The sequence below is a fragment of the Miscanthus floridulus genome, chromosome 18 (genome assembly GCF_019320115.1).
Source record: "Miscanthus floridulus cultivar M001 chromosome 18, ASM1932011v1, whole genome shotgun sequence".
In the NCBI taxonomy this organism is placed as follows: domain Eukaryota; kingdom Viridiplantae; phylum Streptophyta; class Magnoliopsida; order Poales; family Poaceae; genus Miscanthus; species Miscanthus floridulus.
This window is the reverse complement of record NC_089597.1, coordinates 78,024,342-78,040,968: the sequence shown is the minus strand read 5'-3', so window position 1 is coordinate 78,040,968 and position 16,627 is coordinate 78,024,342. Positions and strand designations below refer to the sequence as shown.

At 43.4% G+C, this 16,627-nt stretch overlaps 2 protein-coding genes and 1 long non-coding RNA gene across 3 annotated transcripts; all 3 read right to left on the bottom strand.

Annotated features, from left to right (window-relative positions):
* Positions 1-3,942: 3,942 nt before the first annotated feature.
* On the bottom strand, positions 3,943-4,977 carry LOC136519489 (E3 ubiquitin-protein ligase ATL31-like). Its single transcript, XM_066512879.1, has one exon. It carries the CDS (start codon positions 4,904-4,906, stop codon positions 4,223-4,225), a length of 684 nt encoding a protein of 227 aa, XP_066368976.1. The 5' UTR covers positions 4,907-4,977; the 3' UTR covers positions 3,943-4,222.
* A 3,111-nt stretch (positions 4,978-8,088) lies between these two features.
* On the bottom strand, positions 8,089-8,757 carry LOC136520295 (uncharacterized). Its single transcript, XR_010775216.1, has 3 exons — positions 8,565-8,757; positions 8,390-8,482; positions 8,089-8,308 (listed from the first exon to the last, which is right to left on the bottom strand). It is a non-coding gene; the product is annotated as an uncharacterized lncRNA (long non-coding RNA).
* Positions 8,758-16,018: 7,261 nt separating this feature from the next.
* On the bottom strand, positions 16,019-16,309 carry LOC136524055 (classical arabinogalactan protein 9-like). The gene has a single exon (XM_066517536.1). It carries the CDS (start codon positions 16,307-16,309, stop codon positions 16,019-16,021), a length of 291 nt encoding a protein of 96 aa, XP_066373633.1.
* Between the last annotated feature and the right edge of the window lie 318 nt (positions 16,310-16,627).

The window sequence follows — 16,627 nt, the reverse complement described above, 5'->3', positions numbered from 1 at the left end:
AGAAGGAGAAATGATAATGATGTTGGTTTCATTGATCCAAATGTCGTATTCAAACACCCTAACCCCGCCTCAATGGAAAGCTGAACTCGAGAAAAATCTCATGAGGTTCTTATTGAACCAACAAAACAAGAACATACTCTTCTCCTACAACTTCAAGTGAGTGTTAAATAATTAATGTCGATCATATGTACAGTTGTTCAATTATTTGCTTACTAGCTAAGCTATCTCTCATATATATATATGTTGACTCTAGTTAATGTCGATTATATTTGTGTATAAAAACATATGCAGCAATTACTGGATATTGATGGTCATCGATATGGCCAATAGTCGGTTGAGCATCTTAGACTCGTTAAGAAAAGAGCAAACAGAGTACCAAGACATGATAGATATTATCCGAGGGTAATTTGGTCTCACTAGCAACTATATATACACCGACCTCTTAACTGCAACAATTATTAAAGGTCAAATTAATTTTTTATTTTATTGGGCGTAGTGTTTGGAAAAGTTTCATTGGGGAACACCACATGAAACATTGCAAAGCGCCACTGGATGTAATCGCACACAAACTAAGTACTAGCTACATATATATATATATATATATATATATATATATATATATATATATATATATATATATATATATATATATATATATATATAATTCAATTAACACCATGCATGCTTTCAATTCACTGGATCTTTTTTCTCGTAAAAGTAGGTTCTGAGGCAAGAACAAGGAAACAACTACTGCGGATATTATGTTTGCGAGTTCATCATGGCGTACGCAAAAAGAACTCCTGAAGAGATCCTCAAAGTACGTTATATAAATATATTCATATATTTACAATTTCTTTTGTTGCTCATATATATAAGTATTCATGTGATCAACACATATATATATTAATACTTTTCCTTTAACTTTTATTGAAGACTCTATGGTTGAAGGAAAAAGTCATACGGCGTGACCAACTGAAAGTAATTCAAGAGACCATAGCAGGATTTCTTAATGACCAGGTCCTCAACTCCGCCGGTGAGTTCTACAATGACGTCAACGAAACATGGAAGCCAAACCAGATGGAGTGAATTGGTTATCCCAAAGATATGATAGAATATACAATGCAAGCTTTATTTGTAATATATATACATATAAATATTATATGTACATAAAATAACATACAACATATGTATATGCATGTAATATATACGTTAGTTTCATACTTTAGTTTGTACAAAATGTTCAAATATTATAAACGTGTAGAATACATATATTACTAGCAGCGTAGAATGCGTATTCAAAAACCTATTCGAAAACCAAAACGAATCATCAATTAAAAATAGAAACAAAAAAAGAAAAAAAAGGAAACCTTTAGTCCCTATTGGTAATACCAACTGGGACTAAAGGGCCACCCCACGTGGCTAGGCTGGGAGGCCTCTTTAGTCCCGGTTGGTCTTACCAACCGGGACTAAAGGTGAACCTTTAGTTCCGGGCAAGAAGCCAGGACTAAAGGAGGGGCCCTTTAGTCCCGGATTCGTGCTCCCGGTTGGGAAATCAGGATTGAAGGGGTATCCCAACCAGGAGTAAAGCCCGTTTTTGTACTAGTGGCCCATGACACACGGCGAAGGAAATAAAACACTCGGCAAAGCGTTTGCTGAGTGTTACACTCGGCAAAAAAGAACTCGGCAAAGCTGTCTTTGCCGAGTGTTTTTTGTCGAGCACTCATTTACCGAGTGCTAAACCGACACTCGACAAAAAAATATTTTGAAAAATATAAAAAACCCCACAGCCACCACCACGTCGTCGCCGCCACACTACTGGCCCAAAGAGCAAAAGAACGAAATGCTCACCTAATACTGAAACCTTCGCGCAGACAGAGTTCAGAAAAGAAAAACTCTTTAATTGTGTATAAAGAAAAAAAAAGTTGGATTCTATTGGTTCGGAGTCTCAGTTGCACATGTAGAGAGCATTGCAGCACCTACTATTGGGACTGAGATTCTGAAGACCAAATTGGTACCTTCACTGCTAAAGGAGCGAACTTGGCTCGATCCACTGGTAATTTCAACCACACCCTTTTCTTCCCCTGCAACATCAACACCACAACAAATCAACAAATTGATACTGCCTTCGTTCAACACTGAACTGAAACCTTCCGAAGGTTTGTTGATTGGATGGACGAGATCAGAAATGGGTGCCCAGACGTACCACAGACTTCCAGTGAGAGAGCGACGCCGTGAGCGAGCGTGCAAGGCCGGCCTTGTCGGCAAGCAGCCTGTTGGCGTCGATGATGACCCCGCCATACTCGGCATCGGTGGGCTCCAGCATGAAGTTGTTCTCTAGGGCCATGGATAACAACAATAGCACAGGGGTCAGCAGCCATCGAGTGAGAAATCCAAACATAGGGGAGGTCAAATTGAATCCTGTAAGAGAGAAAGAGAGCAAGATCCAAACCTCCAGTCAGATCCAGAACATGGAGCTACGGCCATGGCGGTGCGATGGGAGAGGCAGGGAGGGAAGGGGGCAGCGGCGCCAGGAGAGGGAGGGGAGGGTGGGAGGGAGGGGGCAGCAACTGGGTGACTTTTATAAGGTGTCCAGTTTGTCGAGTGTCGAATCTAGGACACTCGGTAAACTTAGATTTGCCGAGTGTCAGATCACGGCACTCGACAAACTTATCTTTGCCGAGTGTCTGCACTCGGCAAACTTTTTTCCCTATTTCTTTCTTTTCCATACCGTGTATTCCTCCTTCTTCCCAATGTACTTTGAAAATATCTTGTCAAATTGACTCAATAATATATATATATGATTTTTCTACTAATATTACTCCATTATTTTATGCATTTACAACTCAAATTTAATTTATATCAATTAAAATTCTATAATTGCACTTAATAAATTAAAATTATCAAATGGATCCAAAAAATTACCAAAATTTCACATGAAATAATCTATGTTCTCTATTGCTTATACAAAAAGTTTTGAAGTCAAACCCCAACTCGACCGTCAGTTTGACTCCAAATCTTACCGAATCCTTCTCAACACTACGATTCTCCTTCTAAGATGCTTCGATTTGTAAACATCGTACGTGACAAATTATGCGAAACCTTCTCAATTTTTTACCATAGCCTCCATGTATGATATCATCACATCATGACAAATCTCATGATTTTCAGACTTCGTTTGCTTTTTTTAGAATTTAAAAACCATTCGGCCACATGTTCGTGGTCGTGTTTTCTGAACAAGATGTTCGAAATTTCTTTTTATTTCCCGGGTAAGGCCTCACACTGGACTCAATAACATGAATATCATTTTTCTACTCATTTTATTCTATTATTTGAATCACTTGCAGTTCAAATTTGACTTATACCAAAAAAATTCCTAGAAATACAATAAATTAAGTAAATATAGCAAACAGATCAAAAAATATACCAAATTTTAATATGGAATATCACATGTTCTATGTGGAGAGTAGAAAAGGTCAGAAGAGAAAAAACGTGAAATTATTTGCCGAGTGCTAAATAATTACACCCGGCAAACATATTTTTTGTCGAGTGCCAAATAATTACACTCGGCAAACATATTTCTTTGCCGAGTGCCTAGCTTTGCTGAGTGTTTTTTTTTTCTGGGTTGCCGAGTGCCAGGCTTTGCCGAGTGTTTTTTTTTTTTTTGCTCTTTTGCCGAGTGCAATTATTTTGTCGGGTGTTTTGTGGCAGCTCTGCCCGATAAAATGCACTCGACAAACTAATAGGTTTCCGGTAGTGATACCAAGGTATTGAAGTTATAATTCCATATCTCGATCTATGGACACCCAAAATAGCATAATTCAGGAACCTTATTCCAATTTTCAATTCTCGACTCTAATATCTACGTCCAAACAGCATATATGAATGAATTGCAGTGGGTCCTCCATTCCATCGGAAATCTACATATAATCTTGAAGACACGAACGCACCTTTATTTTTATTTAAAAATGGAAACATCAAGCGGGACGAGAAACAGTTCGATTCTGCGACACAGCCGTGGCACCTTCTAGTGATCCAAATAAACTGCCATATAGGAGTAGTATATTCAAATCAATCATATCCCGTCGTATTGTCATGTCTTATTGATTGCCCCCAAAGAAATTCAGGAATTGAAGAATGTTGTATACAACTTGACAGGCCAAAATACTCCGTAGCTTTGAGAGAGCTGCAGCAACAACCCTTTCGCAAACAAGTGGCGCGGAAGTTAGTGATACTCAACAGGCGGCAACGGCACCGCTTCCGGCGTGGTCTGCGTGACGGCCACGGTCTGCTGAGCCTGAGGGGTGGCCTTCCGCCGCGGGAGCTCGCAGCGGCAGAGCGGGCAGGTCCGGTGGGAGCGCAGCCACACGTCGACGCAGTCGACGTGGAAGAGGTGCCGGCACGCGGGGAGATACCGCACCATCTCGCCGGCCCGCACGTCCTCGAGGCACACAGCGCACAGCACGGCGCTCCCGCGCGGTGGCTGCTGCTCGCCCTCGCTCGCCGCCGCGGGCTGCTGGGCCGGCGCCGGCTGAAACGGGAACGCCGGCAGCGTGGCGACGCCCGCCGCGTCGGACAGCCCGCACGCGCAGAGGCGTCGCGCCAGGCGCGCGGGCGCCGGAGCCTGAGGCGGCACGGCCAGAGCCCGGATCCCCCACGAGACAAGCCAGCCGAGGAAGACGAGCACGAGCATGATCGCCGTCGGGCCGACGATGACGTAGATCTTGGTGGGGAAGGCGCTGTCGCCGCTGGCGCGGGAGAGCAGGGAGAGAACCCCGCAGAGGAGCATCAGCGACACGACCGAGGCCAGTAGCACGGAGCAGAGGCGGATGTCGGCTTCGTCGGGCGCCGCGCGGCCCGCCGCCAGCAGCCTCGAACGGTGCACGCTCGGCATGCTTGCTCGGTGCATGTAGTGCCGCTGCAGGATGCAGTCGATCTGTCGATGGCTATGAAGTGCCGAGTGATCTTGCAGCTAGCAGAACTCAGTCTCTCCTTGGGTGGGAACTGGAACTGTGCTGGTACGTGCTGTATTATAGACTGTAGCTAGTAGACGTTTTTTTGGTAGGTCTTCATCTCTTGACAAAGTTAATGTGGCAGAGGGAGACACTTGTCATGTTCGTCTCGCTGATAAATCATAACTAAAAGTATTATTGGTTGATTTATTGTAACTGAAAAAGTACGGCTTATAAGCTAAAAGACTATTTCAAGCCGAAGGGGACACACTTTTCGCACGATCAACTCAGACGGAGCTAGCCGCACGGAACGTTATTTCTTTCTCTCTTTCTTACTTGCGGCTCGTTCGACAAGGTAGCCCCGGGCGAGATGCGCTGCACCTCGCTGGCACTGCCAAGGCATACGGTCGTGACGAATCTTGTTTGTGATCCTGAGTACCCCCAAAACATCACTTTGGATAGCTTCCTAACCATCAGCAGCACACTGTAGTAGTGTACAGCTCAGGTCCTCGTATCTGCTCTGAAATAGGCAAGTTCGTTCATGCAATTTGCACTGTAACAGGCCAACTTGGTACTACTTGTACTCCATCAGTTTCGGCCTTTCAGGATATAGCTACTATTGAAGTTCAAAATTAGAACCAGTATACCCAGCTTCTCACTCCGTTTCTAAATTATAAGTCATTTCAACTTTCTTAGATAGTCAAATACATCTCGAAGTTTGACTAATGTTATAAAAAGAATTATAAAGATTTATGACATCAAATTAATGAAGAATCTAATAATATTTATTTTAAAAAATATCATAAATATTATTATTTTATTATATAAATTTAGTCAGACTTGACCTGCTTTAACTATTCAAGAAATTTGAAATGACTTATAATTTGATGGAGGGAGTAGTTAAACGGATGAAGATACTATCACTCTGTGGATCAATAAAATAACAGCATGCATATCTTCATTTAATCAGAGTGAAGACATGTACGGTAAACATCGTTGTCATACATACATAGACCACACGCACATTCAAGGATAGTTCCGATGAAAATAATATTACACATTTTGCCACTATTTGTAATCTATCTGACAAAGGTTTAAGCGTAGTTATATTCTAGAATGGATGAAGTATTAATTAATGTCTAAGGAGGCAAGAGAGGCCAAGTTTAACAGTACATTAGACCATTCCCAGTGATGAGGTGTTTTTTGTTTCGGTTTTCTAAGAGCGTGCTTGAATTAGTTTAAAGTAGTTATTAGCTGGGGCTAAACGTTAGCCTAAATTAGCTGAGTTTGGCTAACTAGTTAGAGGTTTGGCTCAAAAATTAGTCTATCTATTACTGTCCAGGACACGTTTGGACTTGAATGTTACCCAAAGCTAAATTCTTAGCCCTAGAAATAGCATTTTAAGAGTAGAGGGACCTAGATGACACCCCGTGTCAAGCTAAAGGATCGGACATGAATTTTCCTCTTCTTTCTATGTATATGGAACCATTCCCTCTTTCTCTTCATATAAATTGCTTGTCATCTCAACTGTTTAATCTATGTGGCATAGGAATTGTTTGACTCAGAAACAAGAAGGATGCGATGGACCCATTCTCCTTTTTTAGGATGGGATGAACCCATGTCTCTATTTGTATTGATGGCAGTTTTTGGCCTGTTACACACCGTTACGGCCAGCCTCCGCGGCGCCTATCCGGTGGAACGAGGATGCCTCCATGGCTGCCGCGGCAAAGATAACATCGCTGCCGCACGGCCCCTTGCCCCACGAGCTCTGGTAGCGAGATCCAGTGCCACGAGATCGAGGTCGAGGAAGACGAGCACGTGCCGTTGGCCGGCCCGCGAGACGCGCCGCCCATGACCTCACGGCAGGCCTCGCTTGCGTGAGCCGCGCAGCCACCATCGCCGCAATAGAAGGAGCAGTGGAGGAGGCTGGAGGCACGCACAAGAAGAAAACAAAGCGCTCACGCCGTGTGAAGGGGCGACCCCCATCCCTTCAATTCCAGGTGACGGAGCCACTCCGGATGTTTGGGAATATTCGCCCTGTTTGTTTGGCTTAAGTCGTATTTTTTCAGCTAATAAATAATATTTTTTTTTCTCATAACAAATCAGTCAACAGTACATTTAACCATGGCTTATTAGCCAAACGAACAGAACGATTCTCCTAAGAGAATGACCCTACCCAGCTGCCCCTGATGACCCCCCAACCAAACGCCTGAAAAAAGGATCGTCTCATTCCATCCCACTAGATCCTTAGAACGAAACACATGATTATTTGATGAGATTTAACTCCTAACCGAGAATATAGCCTCAAAAGGAAAACAACGACGTTAATAATATGCACAAATGGCTCTGCTCCGGGTAAGAATTGTGCTAAACATTTGGCTCCCATCATGATGCAAGTGCATAGGCATAAAACAGATAGGAAGAGGTGAGAAACTCCTCTTTTGTTTTCGTTTCTATATATTTTTTTTGTGAAAACTGAACCGGTACGGTTATTCAACAGAGAAATGGACAGAAACCAGATACTCAAGCCAGTACTAAACATAGACTAGTTCAAGACAGAATCGACAAGCCACATGCTTTATAGCCCACGGCGGTAAAATGGATAAAGCACTACTAAAAAAAATATTTTTAGGGGCGGCTGGTAACCTTTTATAGGGGCGGTTCCCAGGCCGTCCCTACAAATCGATTTATAGGGGCGGTTGGTGATTGAGCCGCCCCTACAAATAGATTTGTAGGGGCGGCTGGTATTACGAACCGCCCCTACAAATCTATTTGTAGGGGCGGCTCAAGAACCAACCGCCCCTACAAATCTATTTATAGGGGCGGCTGTAGTACCAGTCGCCTCTATAATACCTATTTGTAGGGGCGGTTCAATCTAGAACCGCCCCTACAGTACGTTTTCCCGCCAAAAAAATTTAAATTTACAATTCAAATTCGACCAGAACTGTTTGTTTCTGCGTATTCCGTCCAGCATCCGCATTGCCGAACGCCCTGCGACCAACGTTCTGAACCGCGTTCGCGTTGCCGAACGCCACGCGACCAACGTTCCGAACGCGACTACAAGCACAATAGTATTATATAAAGTACAATTACAAGTCTAATTCGTAATGATATATATATACAATCCATCATTAAATATACAAATTTCATACACATTGTTATCAACGTCCTAGAGCTAGCCTTTCAGTCTCACGAAGGTGTTGGTACTGAGGATTTGTACCTAAGTCAGACTCTCGATCATGGTAGGCGCCTCTGACGTGTACAATCTGGTCCAATATGAAGTTGCAAAGGTCGCCGACGAGCTCTAAGAGTTGGTCATCCTTGTATGGGTCTCTTTTCATTCCTTTCTCTTCTCTCCACTACAAGAAAACAAGTTTCAGTTTAGTATTTCATACCATTTATGAAGTTTTTATACTACGGGTGAAGAGGTTCAGACTTACCCTTAAGGGGTGTCTCCTGTAGGCACCGGTGTTACTCATCATAGAACATATATAGTATCCACAATGTACACTCCCAGGCCTCTGCTTGGGGCACTGTGTGTTTTGCATATGAAAATATTAGGTAATGCTTTTGACAGCCATGTAACGGAGTACTGAAGAAGTAAGTTACACTTACCGCACATAGTGTTTTTATAGCCAGCTTTTCCTTCCTCGCTGGATCATGCCTTCCGTGATGATGAGAGACATAGAACCTAAATGCCCTGTTCGAATTATTTTAGCAAATACAACTTGTTAGTATGCATAAGTGAACGTTACAAGTATGTATACAGACATATAAGCTAATGAGGATTGTCGATATGTATACGTCTTGAGAATCGATATGAAGTCTTTGTATATCGCCGGGTCCTTATCTATTGAATCAAAGACCCATGGCATGCTCTTCCCGACATCGACGGCTATACAAATCCAGTGGTTGCTGCATGGATTTAATCATAGAACTAGATAAGCTCTTTTACATCGAATAAAATATATCGAACATAGCTTTAAGTTATAGTTGAACTTACTCGAAGTTGTATGGTAGCTATATAGTAGAGTGTTGTTGGAGATTTTTGAAAGCCAGAGCAATGTATGCCGCAACCTTAAGGGACTCTTCCCTTAGCTTCGCACTACGGATGCGCTCTTTCTCCCGAAGAGTCTTTGCAGCTGCTAGCTCTTTGGCATCCAGTGTCCACCGTTTAGGGTAATTAAAATTTGTTTGGGCTATAGCTTGAGGGTCTACATACCCGGCTTTCACACTTGGCATTTGTTTGACAATGTGTACTTGCATTCTACAAATCACGGCGTGGGTTAGTTACAACAAAATTCAAAGATTACATTCATATCATATCGGGAGGACAAGGACTTACAGGCACCACGTGCGAATTAGATTCATCTCCATTTCTCCCAGGTGAAAGCATGTGTGCATGTCATTGAAGTCAAAGACAATTTTCCCGGCTGGGCTTCCAAATATGCCGGTGGGAAAGCATGCTTGTATGATATCTATGCTCGTTGGGAGAACACGCAAGTACCAATCATGGAACCTTCTCATTCCAAGTGGTAGGCGCTGGAAGTCCCGGTTTGGTAGGAAGGGCTTGCCTCTTTCATATTTTTTCGGGCAATCCTTTGACCATTCGATGGCATCAACATTTGGATACTGCTTTGCAATTTGGTGAAGTTTGCTACTGACGGCCTCCTCAGAACCCCGTGATGGGACTTTTTTAACTTGGTTTTCAGGCTTGAACTGATCATAGGAATACCACTTGGACACCGACGAGACGTCTTTGATCGAAACATAAACTGGCCTTATGTGGATTGGAATCTTCTTTCGGAGTTCCCATTCAGGCACGTCCTCATCTTCTTGTGCATCACCTTCTTCAGGAGGCACTCGTTGTTCATGTATCGGTTGTGCTTGTTGAGAAGACTGTGGCATCTCATGATGCACTTGCCCGGTACGAGCTGGAGAAGGTTGTGGCATCTCATCAGGCACATGCTCGATAGGAGGCGGGGAAGAATGTGGCATCTCAGGAATGTGGGGGTCACAAGACGGTGAAAATATCTCCCCGGCCTCAACAACTCGCTCCAAATTTGGGAGAGGGGGAGGCGGCGAAGAAGCAGTCAATATAATGTCTCGTTTGTGCCAGAGGATGAACTGCCCCATAACGTCTCCGAGTAACACCAGCCCCTTGGGAGTTGCGTAGTCTATCCTCCACTGCATGAACTCGGGCTTCACTGTATGCACCTCGACCCTAGTGTAGTCCGGCGGTATGTTATTATTGTGGTGTAAGCCACCGGGAGGATGTGCAACACCCGTTGCCACCTCCATCATAGTGTTCTGCCGGCCGCTGAGAAACACCAAGGTGCAACTAGTAGGTTCCCGTATGAGATCGACTGAGGTTGTGGCTGCAGTGGAACCTTGGCTGCTAGGAACTTTCGGAGGGCTGCCAACTAATGCCTGTTCTCCCGGTGGCGTCACTAATATACGTGGCTCCATAGACATTCCTTGCTCCTCCAGCGCCTTCGCAACTAGAGCCTTCACTTGGAGCTCAAGACTAGTCTCCCGGTCTCGGCCATGTTTCTTGTACATGTGTCTGTCCTCTTCGAATCCTTGCTTCTAAGTCATCCTTTTCCCTAGCCCCCTGGTGCGGCCTGTGTGCTCCTTGTTTCCCAAGCCAAGGCTAAGCTCGTCCCTCTCTCTGGAAGGATTGAATGAGCCCTTCTCCTTGTCTTCAGCATATTTCAGTATCCTTGATACCGCCTCTTGGGTCTCCAGCTTATCAAACTTAAGATTACTGCAGGATGATTCTGTACTCCTCGCATATATCTAGTTCCTTGAGCATACCTTCAAATTCGTCACATCGATATTCCCAGCAGCTACGGCCTCTTCATCCATCTTCCTAAACTGCTCTTCCTTGACATAGTAGCCACCAGCGTCTAGATGATGGTGGTGTTTGTTCCTCTTCGCTAGCTCGGTGTTACGGGCACTGAGCTCCAATGCCTCCGGTTTAGTCTTTTGAGCCACAAGCTCCTCCCATTGACTAGGAGTTATTTTGCCGAACTCTTTGAAGGGAGTTAACCCCTTTTGGATATACTTCATGTTGAGCTCTGACCTCCAACATCGGAATGACTCTCCCATGATCCTGAAAGCATTTTTTTACTAGTTCGTGCTTACCCTCTGGAAATCTAAAATTGATCCTCAGCTGCCTATCCCATAGTTCATTCTTTTTGTTCTCTGGTACCTCTTTCCAGTTAGGGATTGCTGGGTTCAATTTATCTCTTACTAGGGCCCTGATCGCATTACGAAATCATCCTCTTAATTCCTTTGGCTCAAGGATCTCCCCTGCTGGCCCAACCTCCGTTATCACATAGCAAGCCTTATCTGGATATAGATTTCCTTTTCTATCCCCTCGTTTCCTCTTAGGCTTGGTAGTCGTGGTTGTGTCTTGAGTTTGTGGAGCAGAGGCATCGTGATCCATCTTTGTGGTTGTTGCCTCTGCTCTCCTTTCCTCTACTCCGTCTTGTCTAGCGAGATGTCGTGGACGTCGACATCGTCTTTTCTGAGTTTCAGGAGGGACCTGTATATAGGACAGGTCAAAGTGTTAGCAGAGGTAACACAGCCAAAGCTTTAGCAAAATTTACAAGCTAAGGCTTCTTCCCTACCTCCTCGTTCGGGTCAAAATCCTTGTCCAAATCTTCCTCCGTTGGCCTCCTTCTTGCTTCAGGTGGGAAAGGATCCTTGGGACTTTCATATCCCTCTTCTAACTCATCATCCTCTTCTTCTTCGCCTTCAGTAGCCTCTCCTTCAGGGCCTTCCTCCTCGTCACACTCCTCCTAAATAAGCATCACTTCTAGATCTTTTTCTACCTCGTTATCGAATTGTTCCTGAGTAAGCTGGTCCTCTAGTGCTTGCTCCTCAAGGGTTGGCTACTCATCATGCTCGGGGCATCGAGCTACACGGTCTGTTGTCCGCGACATTATTTTGCGCTTTGTTCTAAAAGATGCAAGAAAGTGTGCTTTAGGTACGCGAGAAGGTATAAGAAATCAAAAAGGTCTATAAACCAAAGTAGTCCTATAAAACAATAATATAAAAAAACAAGAAGTAGCAGTGGTAGAGGCCTCAGAAACATGTCATTCATCATCTGATCTTGAACTTGGAGCATCAAGGCATCATAACAGAGAAGAGAGGAGAAGGTAATGTAGGGGCGGCTGCACATGATGCCAAGTTCCTCACAAGTTCTTGACCATCAGCTCATATTCCATATAATGTATGGACTTGGACAATTTCATCATTGGCAAAACAAAGGAGAGGAGAGGAGAGGGGAGATTTGGCAAAAAAAAGCAACAACTGCTTAGCAAACATAAAGCAGTAGATGATGGCAAAACTAGCCAAAAATAGTAGTGGCCCACTGGTCCTATGCCCCCAAGCTACAGCAATGCTAAGATTATCAAAAAAAGAGAAGACTATTAGAATTGTACAACAATTAGTACAACAATTAGTAGCCAGACTCCATCAGAAGAAAGAAGTAAAAGTTTACTCACTACATAAGTAGAAAATACTCTGAACAGATAAAGGTACTGATAACAACTACTTGAATTTAGTATGCAGGGAAGGCACAAAATGAACAGGCCAAAGTACCAGGTGAAAAGGGAAGGCACAATCAATAAGTACCACAACAATTGACAGTCAAATTCAAATATTCTAAAAGCAGGGGGGAAAAGACAAGTAGGATGCATCTGGCAATGAAATTGCCCTGAAAGTGCTCGAATGATCAGCACAAGATATACAACAATAGTAATGAGGGCCACAGCAATTGTTAGAGAAGTTTGACCTAGAACATAACTAAAATGACCTACATTTTGGAAGAATGAGGGCCAGAGAGGGGTTGTTAAACTCTAAATTACTCAAATATTTTAACCTCAAACAATGCTACCTGTAATTGTCCTCATGCAAAGATACACTTACATAGACAGAAACTCCAATAGTCATTTGGAGCACTAGGCACTAGCATGAAGGTCAGATTCCATAAATAGATTCTACAAAGCCTTAGTAAAAAAGAAAGAAACATGTCGTGCACAACTATCAAGTGAGAGCTTTCCAAGCTGTTGTTGGGAATTTTTACTGAAATATGTTAGCTCCATCTCATATGGAAGAATACTAGAAAGTAGAAAGTGACTTGCATACACAATTACTGAAACCAGAAGTTTTCAATCAAGATGCATTCAGAATCCTAGTTCTGGAAAAGTTGCAGCTTTAAAATGAAATGGGTGATGTGCTTACTCTAAGGATAGATGATGGATTATGAAGTATTAGTCTCCTAAAGTATATCATAGTTGTTTCTTTTTTATGGCCAGAGAACACTACATCCCAAATACACCCAAATGAGTGAGACAGACTTAACCTACAGACTTATGTTTCAGTGAGCCCTCTTGCACACTTGTCACATTTTCTGACCTAAATCAATACATTCACAAAGCTAAAAATCAAAGAGAGTGATACCCCTCAATGTGCACTAACACCATTCTCTGCATATTTGGTTCAGCAAACATGTCAAAAACTACATATAACAAACATGACTAACAAAATTACTAGAGGAAACTAGAATCAAGAACAATAAAAATTAAGCATTCCAAAAAATACTTATTCCTAAAAATTATCTTTACTGATTTTCAACTCAAGTTTATCTAGTAAAATTGTAAGAGCAAAAAAGAACTATTTTAGCTTATAGGAACGGTCCTTTTGCAGGTTGATGATGTACTAGAGTCGAAGTTAGCAGCTGCAAGGTTAACACATTTCTGTTAAGTTCAAATAGGAGCCATGTGTCGAGTGGCAGTGCAAAGAAACATATGCAATAATTGAATCACTCAATTTAGCAAGCATATGAGAAGAAAAGGGCTGCTGGAACTATATACCAGGGCCAAAAATATATAATAGCTAAAAGATCATTGTTTTAAATGGTTGCACATTGTTGTCGGCATCAGCACATTGCTTTAGATGGTTTCAAATGCCTTACCAAGCAGAGCAAGCAGGTTGAATTAACATGGCATTGTTTTCTCTAGTTGGACACTGAGTTCACCATCAAACTCGCCAAATCAGCTTATTTCTAAATTTTATTTGAATGAACTCTAATCTGAATTTTCTTTAAGCAAGGCAACAATTACGAATTTATTTATGTTGGTGATTAATTTCTGCAGATTTGTATGGTCAATACATGAAGAATATGACTTCTAATATCAATGCACGCTGCCAAAAGAAGATTGCACACCAGATAGAATAGAACTCCCTTCATCTTTCATCGTTTGGTCAGTTACCATGTTCAATGGATGCCCACAATCACAAGTATTTATGGAAAGTCTAAAATAGGCAATAATGATATTGGGAGTTTGAGATGTATAGGACAAATGGCAACTAGCATTATGTTTTGTTTTCCTATATCAAGTTACCATATGTAAAACTAGTTTGTAGTAATTCTGACTGACTGATTACTATTTTTGGTTTTCTGAACTTTCGGTTTCCTTATCAAACAGTAATGTGTGCTTACTGATTTTTCAACTCAACTTTACTGATTTTCAACTCAAGTTTATCTAGTAAAATTGTAAGAGCAGAAAAGAACTATTTCAGCTTATAGGAATGGTCCTTTCATATAGAATCATTAAACATATAGAAGATCAGAGATTCATAGATCAACCAAGTCCAAAAATGTAACCCGTAACGGATCCCTAGAATCCTAACCCCAAAATAAATCCTTATTCTAGGAAAGTAACCAAGTGTATAAGAATGGAGCAAAATAACTTGATTGACACGATGAACTTTCCTAAATCTGGCTGTGTGGACGTTTAGGTCTGCAACAGATCAGAGTGCCACAGAAACAACGCCTCAAAAGGCAATATGCAGTAAAATTTACATTATTCTATAGTGATAGTTAGCAAGCAATAGTCATCAGTAGTAACATAAAGCATACCACCACTAGATTACTACTGCTAAGACTACTCCCATACTTTAAATATGTGCGTTTGTGTTTATATATATGTTGGGTGGTCAGGTCATGTCCTTGTCAGCGTCAAGCTATGGATCGGATGGGATGAGGCTGCCGACAATCATCACAAGTATAGTGATCATCAACGAACTGCCCCCGAAAACAACGCATAACCAGCTGAATATATACCCGATGCCAACGTTCAAACAGCATATATAGTGATCATCACAAATAGTAGTTGAGTAGTTTGGGGGGCACTGGGGCAGGGCAGTACCCACCAACAACCAAGCATGGTGCCGCTTTGCCTGGCCTCATCAACGGAACAAACAGACATGCTGAATCATAAAGAAAAACACAAGGCATCCATCCGATCCGTCGTCTAGTTTAGTTGTGCTAATTCTTGAATGAATTTAATATAAGTCAACAAACATATCGGACCTCTCAGGTGCATATATCTATCTGGTAGTTGAACGTTGCAAACATAAAGAAGATGGGGGCCCATCAATAAATTTGGAGGGGGGGACTAATGATGCATGAACCAATTTAGCCATGGATTACTATATGTTATTAAGAAAAATGAAGAAACTAGGGGTGGCCATTGCTAAACTAAATACTAAACTCCAAAAGTATGTATCACCGTCCTACACTTCATCTCTAAGTTATCATCCACACTAGATATATGAAAATGTCTTATCAAATATTTCAGTCTGTTTGATGGAAATAGCAGCAAGGATGAAGAAATACTTTTTCTTTAATTCATGAACACATGATAAACAAACTTCTTTTCATGGGAGCATGGTGCATATATGGCTACAAGAAGAATCAGAATAGGGCACTAACTAGTAATTGTGTGCAGAAGCCCCCAAAACTCAAAGTGATTACACCAAAGCAAGGCAACAAAGTAATATGGACAAAAGAAAAACCTCAGTGGTCTCTCAAACGCCATGTTGCAGCACAGCACACAAAAAATGGGCATGTATGAGGTGCAAGAATTTTGAGTTTTTGCACAAGATATTGCTTGTAAGACTAGAGATGCATCAAATACAGGACCACCTAAACTTTCTGGCTATCCAATGCAAGACAGTAAGGATTCGGTTCATAACTTGAAAACGATGAATACCTAAAAACGAGGGCGTCGGGGGCCGGTCCGCGGGACGCCGGGGGTCGGCGCGCGGGGGCGGGCGCCGGGGACCGGTGCGGGTGTCGGCGTGCGGGGGCGGGCGCCAGGGGCCGGGCGCGGGACGCCGGGGGTCGGCCGGCGCGCGGGGGAGGGCGCCGGGGGCCGAGCGTGGACGACGGGGGTCGGCGCGCGGGGGCGGGGCGCCGGGGGCCGGGTGCGGGACGCCGAGCACCGGGCGCCGGGGGTGGGCACGGGCACGGGCGCGGGATCGGGGGCTGGTGTGGGCGGCATCGGGGGCCGGGTGCGGGACGCCGAGCGCCGGGGGACGGGTGCAGGACGCCGAGCGCCGGGCGCCGGGGGCGGGCGAGGGCGCGGGGGTGGGCACGGGACTGGCGGCGGAAACCCTAGGCGCGCGGGCAGCCTGACGGCGTCGGTGGAAGAAGACAGCGCCCAGACTGACTCCCGTGCGTCGGTTCTCCTATTTATACTCTCTCCTATTTGTAGGGGCGGTTCCTGATCTAGCCGCCCCTACAAATGCATTTGGTCAAATAAAAAAACAACACTTTGACTCTAGTATTATGAACTCTAAATGACTTCAAATTGAAAAGT